An 8,830-nucleotide genomic window follows, 5' to 3' on the forward strand; every position below is an offset into this window, starting at 1 on the left:
CACTTTCTTACATGTAAACTAGCCTGTGCAACGTTACCTTGCTCCATATTGAGCGATATAAGTTTCGCATTATGATGTTTCCACAATCTGAATGTACTCAAGAATCATCTGAAGCCAAGCCACAGAGTAGAGCTGGTCATTGGACCAACGCCAGCATAGATGGTCCGGCACCCCAGGCACCAACTCAGCATTTTGGGTCAGCTGCCAAATCTGAATGTACTCAAGAATCACTTGGACGGTGAGTGGTCAGTGCCCCGGAGATGTCCCTGACCCAGGCTCTGTGCGGCAGTGTGTCCGCCACATACCAGCGGCGACGAGACGGACGCACCACGGTGAAGAGAGCCAGCACAAGTTGCTTGATGCTGCGACCATCAATCCACCTGTCCGTCCAGAAGTAGGTTGACTCGCCATTGCCAACTACCGAGAAGGTTGCCGCATCGAACACGCCCACAACCAACCTTTCCTTAGGGAATGGTAGGTCCGCCCAGTTGCTGTTGGGGGCGGTTCTCTGAAGCCATTCCCATCTTACCCTGAAAGCAATGCCTGCCCTCCGAAGATCGACGATTCCGAGCCCCCTAGCTCTCGAGGCCTACAGGCTGTGCCCCAAGCTACACGGCATTTTCCAGTGCTTACAGCTTCACCTCCACACCAGATGAAGGCCGGCCCAATGGCGGCGATCAGCTGAGCAAAACAAAAAAAAAAAAGGACGAAGTGTTAGAACCCTCAGAAGGTCCGGCTAACTCTCCTAGTTTTTTTAGCAAGGACGTCCTGGGCTAATTGCATAGATCCTTTAGCTGATGTAGTCATGCACAGCATTTTCATATCATAGGCTTCTAGCTCTTTTACCCGAATGAAAACACGAAGTTCAGAAAAGAAATTAGATTGCAGGCATTCCAAGCATAGAAAGCTCGAACCTAGATGCCCACCCTTGTCTACAAACTACAGCAGACAGCCAGACACCAGTCCTCTCGCCCTACTTGGGTGGAAAAAGAATTGCGTGGAGCTTGAAGCTACAGAAGTACATAAAATCTGCAGAGCACACGACTGAGCACTTAAAAAAGGTATACCTACCAGCAACAATAACAGGAGGACGGAAGCACGTTTTTAATTTAGAAACACGTCTTGGCATTTGGCAATATTTTTTCTTTCATTTAAGAAAGATAATAAAGGTATGAAACATTCCAGACTCCAATTCGCCTCACATAGGACTAATTGCCACACGAATAAAAGCTGTAGCCACAGTTAGTTACTTATTAGAAAGGTTTAAATCTCCGGCTAAAGGCATTTAGCGGATGACCTCTAAAACAGCTATAACGGAAGCTAAATGGGGCTATAGTGGGCTATAGCCGCTAAGTTGTACATAAACACAAATAGCTTGATCAGCCTCAAACAGCTATAGCCGGCTATAGCGACAGCTATAGCCGGCTATAGCAACAGCTATAGCCGGAGATTTAAAACATTGCTTATTAGATGTTCATTCTATCGAAGAAATACGTATTGGCAATTGTTCACAATCAAGGAATAACATAACAAGTGAAATGGTACAAATGAAACCACATGTCTTGCAACCTTGGAGGGTGGTGGACCAATGCAAGCGCCAAAACAGGGAACCGCGGAGACGGCAGCATTAGCGACCTCGAGGTGTTTGACACTCTGACTTGAGCCTGAACTCTGAAGCTTCAAGAGAAGAGAGCACCGCATTGGATTGACCTCGAGGTGTCTGTTTAGAACATGAAATGTTTTAAATATTGGAAAACTTAAATCAGTTGTGCTGGAGGATGAATCAGTAGAACCTGTACCTTCTCATTTATTTCAAGTGGCAAGTCTAAAGAAGCAAGTTCAATATTAGTAGAAGCTCTTCCATCGAATGTGCGAAATCTTTGGCCAGCTTTCTCCATCAGGTTCTTGGCAGTTTTTCTTCAAGAGGGGGCAATGCCATATAGTTATGCGCTGGAGGGAGGACGGCAGATCTGGTAAAGATGCTATGTTGGGGCAATTGCGGATAGAAAGACTCTCCAGACTTGAGAGAAATTTTAGATTTCTTGGCAGGGACTCCGTTTCGCAACTCAAAAAATCCAGGCACTTGACAGATGATAGATTTGCAGGCTCTTCAAATGAAACCGATTGCTCCTTGCAATCTAAAAGATCAAGATTCGGCGGGACTGTAAATCCTTCGGACCTGAGCATGTGGTTGAGCAATACGGAGCTACTAATGGTGAGTGATTCCTGGACACGAAACTGTGAGATGCACTTGGCACTGAGGTTTGGAACATCTATTAGACTTAAGTAATTAAGGTGCAGGGAAAACAAGTCTTCAACGATGCAAAGATCAGGGAGACCCCATAGGTATAATGTTTCAAGAGAGGTAAGGTGGGCAATCGATAAGGATGGGGAGCTTCTGCAGTCACTAATGCGAAGAGATTTCAGGTGTGGCAAGCCATTAATGAATGAATCAGCTACAAGAATGGAGCCATTGATGCTGAGGTGCCTAGCAAGGTTCAACGGCATTAGTTCTGCTCCACGTGTTAGCTCTAAAGAAGGACAATCCCTACAGTGAAGAATGGAAAGAGATGGAGCAGCACGTAAGCCCCCCAGTGATTTGAGACACCAACAACCTCTTACAATCAACAATTCAAGCTTTGCCAAATGCTCAAACACCTCTTCTGATGGAAGTGCAGTCAATGCCATATTATATTTTAATTCTAAAGTTTCCAGTGAAATGAGGCCATCAAGGCAAATAGCTAAAGCTTCATCTGTAATACTGCATGAAGAAAGAGAAAGTTCACAAAGTCCTGATGGTAGAACCAGTGGCATCTCCATTGTCCTTCCATAAATGACTCTTATCCTCTGCTCATGGCAAAAAACCCATGCCTTGATGAGATTTTCTTTCACCGATGTTATATCTCCTCCTTCCTCCAGAGCACTTCCAACAATTTGAAGATGTTGTGATATATCATCATCCATTAGTTTCATAAACTGCTTCAGAGATGAACAGTCCCTTGATAGCACTCTCCTAATATGTGATCCTGAATCCACCTCCCACATCGATGCAAGTTTTGATGCCAGGTCGTTGATGTTCATTATGTTTTCCCTCAAGTCATGTTGTTCTAGCTCATTGTTGGTGATAAACATAAGCAGTGGGCACCTGCGAATTGACAACTTTGTAAGGCCTGCTGGAAGATAAGATAGTTTCTTCAAATTTGGAACATTTTTTATATGCAGCCTAGAGCAATGACGAAGCAGCTCGGTATCAGGTGGCAGACCTTCTAATAGACTGCAACTAGCAAGCCCAAAACTATCCAAGTTCTCAAAATAGGATCCCTCAAGTAACCACCTTGGATATGTGCCAGATTTGTAACCTTTGATTGTGAGGCCACTCAGCTGGGGTGGCGGTCTCAGACCTTCTAGAATATCCAAATGTGAATTGTCCGTTGCATCCATGTCATTCTGGCAACTCCAGACAAACTTCAACACTTCAAGGTGTTTTTTCTGATATAGCTTCGACTCTAAGGCCTCATCCTTTCCAGTGGCATTCTCAAGATTTTTTATTCTTAAACTGCCATGAAGCTGATTCAAGTTCTTCAGCTGTCGCAACTCATATCCTTCCTTCTTTTGCACAGAAAAGACATAAATGTGTTGTAGCGAAGTTAGCTTGCCTATGTTCGGAATTTGGCAAATAGGCCTTTCACCCACGAAATCATCAGTGTCACATGCATATGCTCCTAGATGGCGTAATTTACTTAAATTGCAGAGTTTCTTAGGCAAACTTGCCACCATGCAGTTTAACCAAAGTAATTGTAAGTGGTAGAGAGTACATAATGATCTAGGCAATTCAGAAACTAACGTTCTGATGAGATTCAAATATCGGAGGTGCTTCAGCTCACCAATAGATTCTGGCAACTTGCTGCTGTTGTAAAATGACAAATACAATACACGCAGTTTTCTTTGGTTCCGTAGCATGTGGTCAAAAAGATCACTTGCATCATCCATTAGTGGATCGATGCAGATAATAGTGTGTAAATGATGTAGCTTGTAGATAATTTGCTTATGCTTTTGCATACTCTCAACATGAACAGATAGATGTCGAACAGTGCATGGTATTTCTGTCACATTATCATCTTCCAATCTGAAGCAGTCATCTCTAGAGAGTGACTCTGCCAAATCATGAAGGATATCATGCATGACATCGTACGAATCATAGTACGAACCATACCTTTCAGAAACCAATTGGAAGAACGATCCAGAGACCATATCGTTGAAGTAATCCCACCCAACATCTTCCACTGTCCTACTACTCAAATTGCACGAATCAACAAACCCTTCTGCAACCCAAAAGTGAACCAACTGATTAGGTTCATATCTATAACCTTTTGGAAATAAGCTGCAATACAAGAAGCACCTTTGCAGACGTGGATCTAACTTCTCGTAACTCCACAACAGAGATGTCAAGGGCACACTTAATTCGTTGAGCTTTAGTGCAGCTTTCCATTCAGCGATATCTTTTTTTCTGCTCAACCTGGAACCCAGAACTTTTGCTGCTAAAGGACACTGTCGAAGCTTTTTAGCAATCTCTTTTGCGGTATGTTCTAGCTTCGTGCGCAATAGCTGGTCTTCGATTTCTGCTCCAGAGAAAGCATAGTGTTTGAGGAGTGCCAAGAACTCAGCATCCTCCATGTTTTCCAAATGAACGACATGTTCACAACAAACAGCAGCCGGAAGTGGTTCACATCGAGATGTTACCAAAACTTTGCTTCCTGACTTTTTAGAGACTAATGGAGCCAAGAGTTGCTCCCACTCAGTCTCACTATCAGATTTTTCAAACCAAACATCATCCAAGACAAGCAGGAATTTTTGTGACCCTTGTAATATATCACGTAATTTGCACTGGAGAGTATCGAGATTATCAAGACGTGGGCACTGCCCCTTTTTTGCGGACTCAATAATCTCTCGCGTGTGACGATGGACATCAAGTTTGCGTGAGATACAGACCCACATCCTGACATCAAAGCATTCTTCTATCCTCTCGTCATTGTAGACATATTGTGCTAAGGTCGACTTCCCCATTCCTCCCGCTCCAACAACGGCCAAACCTGAGTACCTAGATGAACTTTCCTTCTCAGCTGTTGTCTTGCCGAGAAGAAAATCTACTATACGATCACGATCCCTGTCGCGACCGAAAACCTTTGAAGTGGGAAAAGATGTGGTTGTGGGAACAACTGTTGCTGGTACAACTGGCCTCTCGGTGGTATTGGCATGTGGTTGGCCAAGAAGATCCCGAAGCTCTTTGGCTTCTGTCAGGATATCCTTGAGCTCGTTCATCTTTGCAATTAGCCTTCTATTCTCAGGGAGCAAGTTGCGTGCCCTGCTCATAGCAGCATGAAAAGGCTTCAGGATAGTAGATGTAATGGAGGAGGTTTCATCCTCTCCCAGCAGGGGATCATTTCCGCTCTTGGCCTTGCGCTTGAGGAGGTTGTACTCATGCTCGTCCAGCAGGTCCTCGGCATCATAGAAGGCTTCTTTGAGACGCCGGAGCCATGCCTCCAGCTTGCCCCTATGGGGGCTCTTCTCTGCCGCTTGAATCACCAGCTCGAACTGTGGCAGAACGGTGGCTTCTAGTTGCTGGAGCTCACGCACCATGTCCACACTGAGGTAAGCTGAAGCTTCAGTTAGAAGCTTGTTGACAATTGGCGATGCTGCCCACCTTAAGCCAGCGAGCGCCAAGTCCGCCATGGAACTGCAGTGGTTTGTGCTTCCCCTTACTTTGCGGGTGGAGACTGGAGAAATCTTAGATGAATATTTTGAGATGAAAAGAAGAGGACAGGTGTATTGGCTATGGCATGAAGTGATTGGTTGCTGGGAAAGGTAAACGATGGGAAACAAGCAAAGTGAATCGGCAATGTCTTTTTTTTTCTTCGTTTTTTTTGGTGAGGTTTCTTTTTTTTTCTTTCTTGTTGTAGGAGCGAAATGAACAAGTTGAAGATGTAGGGTGCGTGTGTCAGGTGACGAAGAGAAACAGAAAAGGACGTGGATGAAACAGGAAAAGAAAGATGAATGGATGGACGATGGAAGCTGTTATAAGGACATCAACGGAGTGGAGAGAACCTGGAATTGGGAAGACGCATAGAATTAGTGATTCTGATTGGAAAAATGGAAGACAAACCGATTATTTTTCTTTCTCATGTGCTACGGCACACAGATCGAATTAGCTACTGACAAGTTAACACAACAAACCAAGAGTGAAGATTGGTGATCTTACACGGTGTTACACCAAGTGAATCAAGGGCGCGGGGAGCAGAGTTGCCAGAGCCGGTGTCGACAACGAGCGTGAGGTGGCCGGAGTGGTGGACGGGACTCTTGAACAAGCACTGCACTTCAAGAGAACAAACAGGCAGTCAGCCAAGAGTAAGGGATACACACACCCTCAGCGACGGAGGGAAGCAGCTTGATCTGTTGGGTGCTGGCCAGGGAAATCAGGAATAATACCGGAAAAGATAGCTGATGCCGTGCTGATTGCTGGTCATGATGTGTTCTGTGGTTTCACGTAGAGCAGACCGATGGTGTTGCTGGCTGCTGAGGGTCTACTGGCCTTCTGCGGGTGGAGAAAGAGGAGTAGATAAGATCTATCGATTGGGACTGCTCTGAAATAGGAGCACCAGTATTATTGTTCATCGTTGAACAAGGCCAATTGTTATTGGGACCTGCATTTGGAGTGGATTAGTCACCATAAAAACAGACAAAGGAAGCTTCTGGGCAGCTTTACCGGGTTTCGTTTCTATCCTTGAGAAAGCAACGGTTCGATCGTACCCTCCCTTTAATAAATGAATGAAGGCGAACACGGAGTAGACAAGATCTATGAATTTATCAAAAATGTTATCCGCAAGCCTTTGGCCTTGTACTACTTGGATTGGATGAGTTATCGTGCAATGCTTTATCCTTTAGCCGAGCACTAGCATAGGCATCACAGCTGGAGTTAAGATTTTTTTTTCTCGAATACGCAAAAGATCATTTAAATTAAGATAGAAGAGTTTAAACATATAAACGTCGCGCTTCAAGTGAGCGCCCTAGGAGGTCTAGAAGGAGCAGCCTAAGGCCGGACCATCCTAGTGTACTGACACAAGGTATTGTATTACTCAGAAGCTAGACAACCAAGAGACGGGTGGCACTTTGACTAAAGAAATGGCTTTCCGTCGTCGCTGCTTCTTGCGTGTCCTATCCCGGTGTCGGCACATAGGGCGCCCGACGCTTCGACATTGGAACCACTTGTTCCCTCAAAACATTGGAACCACTCGGGACCGCCTCGAAGAGCTCCTCGTAAGCCTTCTTTTTGGACGCGCTTGGCGTGGAAAATATTGTAGTCAGGCCGAAGCATTGTATGATGAGGACCTCACCTCGCTGGGAAGCAGGCACCCGAGAGAGGCCTTGAGTCGCCAAGCGCTTGCTCCGCAGCGGTAGGACCGGCGTAGTGGCTGTCGGTTGCATGGGAGGCCAAGGCAAGAGCGGAGAGGCAACCTTCCAAAGTATTCACTTGGTGAAGCTCTGGAGGCGGCGTGTGGGGGAGGAGTCATTGTCGTCGTCGGCCGGATGTGCGTCCTGCATTGGCGTAGACGTGATCGTGGGGCTAGCGTCCGCCTGGTGCTTGGACGACCCGAACCCAAGTGGGAAGTCGTCTCCATCCTAGGCACTCCAGCATCTGCAAACGAGCTTCCCCAGCTGTGGCGGTGTGGCCTCTGCCCGTCCTTGTGTAGGCGACAGCGGAAGCGAGTCCGTCGTCCACTGAGCAGCCGTCGCCAAAGAAGCTCTAGAGCACACGCCAAAGCCTATAGGCTCGACATTGTGGGCCAACACCAGCTGCTTCTCCTAGAGAGCGCGGCAGCATGCATGCACAGGTGGCCACCAACGATGCGTCAACCTCCTGAGAATCGGCCGCCGGTGTCGCCGCGGGATGAGTCGCGGCGAGTAAGGCAGCGAGCTCCTCTAGTATTGGTTCATCCGAGACAACCCACACGGCATTGCCCCACGCTTGCGCACAGTGCCAACGCCAGCGGATCTGGCTCGGGGAGGCTCTCTGCGGTAGCATGAGTAGCGGCGGCGTCGGCGTCAGTGGTAGGCGCAACCGTGGTGACGTCCCTCGCTATCTTACTTTGGCGCCGCCGGCGTCAGCACTGATGAAAGCCGTTGACGCCCCCCACGACACCTACGTGGCCCCATCTGGGCTCGATGGACCATCGTGCGGAGCGGTCTGGGAGGCCAGTGGGTGGTCGCCACCCTTTGCCATCGTCGTCATGGTATACCTGGGCCGCCTGCAGTCCCTAGCAAGGTGGCGGAAGCCGTGGTAGCACAGGCAATGCCATGGCAGTGCAACCGGCAAGTCGCTACTCGGTGCGAGTATGAAAGAAAGTTGAAGCATCTATTGCGAAGCTCTGCAAGGATCTTCTGGGTCTGCAGGAGCTGCTTTGGGACGCGGCAAGGCTCAACCGAGGTAGCCACATGTCGCATCTCTCGCCGAGGGAGGATCTCCCACCACCCATCATCGTTGGAGGCGGAGACCCGTCCGCGAGGGCCGAGGCATCGGTGGGTAGGGACGCGGACATCCACTGCCCGAGAAGGTAGGCTGCACACCAGCTGGGGCGTGGCCAGCTACGCTTTTGCCGCCTTCGCCCAGGGCCTTGTCGTCCTGTGTCCGCTGCACCGCGGCCCAGAACCACAATTGAGTGAGGCTGGACGCGCGTAGGGGATGCAATGAACGGCCTAGCTAGACGATGAATGACATCCAGCTAGGGATTGTGGAGCGGTCGTCATCGGACTCCTCAAGGCTGTCGTCATCCGCCCA

The 8,830-nt window shown here is 47.9% G+C and overlaps 1 protein-coding gene across 4 annotated transcripts; it reads right to left on the reverse strand.

Moving 5' to 3' along the window:
* Positions 1 to 544: 544 nt before the first annotated feature.
* On the reverse strand, positions 545 to 6,709 carry LOC136504184 (putative disease resistance RPP13-like protein 1). Of its 4 annotated transcripts, none has more exons than XR_010770802.1 (5): positions 6,484 to 6,709; positions 6,257 to 6,365; positions 1,800 to 6,102; positions 1,570 to 1,720; positions 545 to 681 (listed from the first exon to the last, which is right to left on the reverse strand). XR_010770802.1 is itself a non-coding variant. In XM_066499039.1 (4 exons), the coding sequence occupies exon 3, from the start codon at positions 5,728 to 5,730 to the stop codon at positions 1,846 to 1,848; it is 3,885 nt and encodes a 1,294-aa protein (XP_066355136.1). In that variant the 5' UTR covers positions 5,731 to 6,102; positions 6,257 to 6,370; positions 6,484 to 6,709; the 3' UTR covers positions 1,230 to 1,720; positions 1,800 to 1,845. The 4 variants fall into 4 exon arrangements, 2 of the variants coding, with proteins under 2 accessions (XP_066355136.1, XP_066355137.1); XR_010770801.1 differs by having other exon boundaries at positions 6,257 to 6,370; XM_066499039.1 differs by lacking the exon at positions 545 to 681 and having other exon boundaries at positions 1,230 to 1,720; positions 6,257 to 6,370.
* Between the last annotated feature and the right edge of the window lie 2,121 nt (positions 6,710 to 8,830).

Source organism: Miscanthus floridulus, chromosome 14 (assembly GCF_019320115.1).
Source record: "Miscanthus floridulus cultivar M001 chromosome 14, ASM1932011v1, whole genome shotgun sequence".
Classification (NCBI taxonomy): Eukaryota; Viridiplantae; Streptophyta; class Magnoliopsida; order Poales; family Poaceae; genus Miscanthus; species Miscanthus floridulus.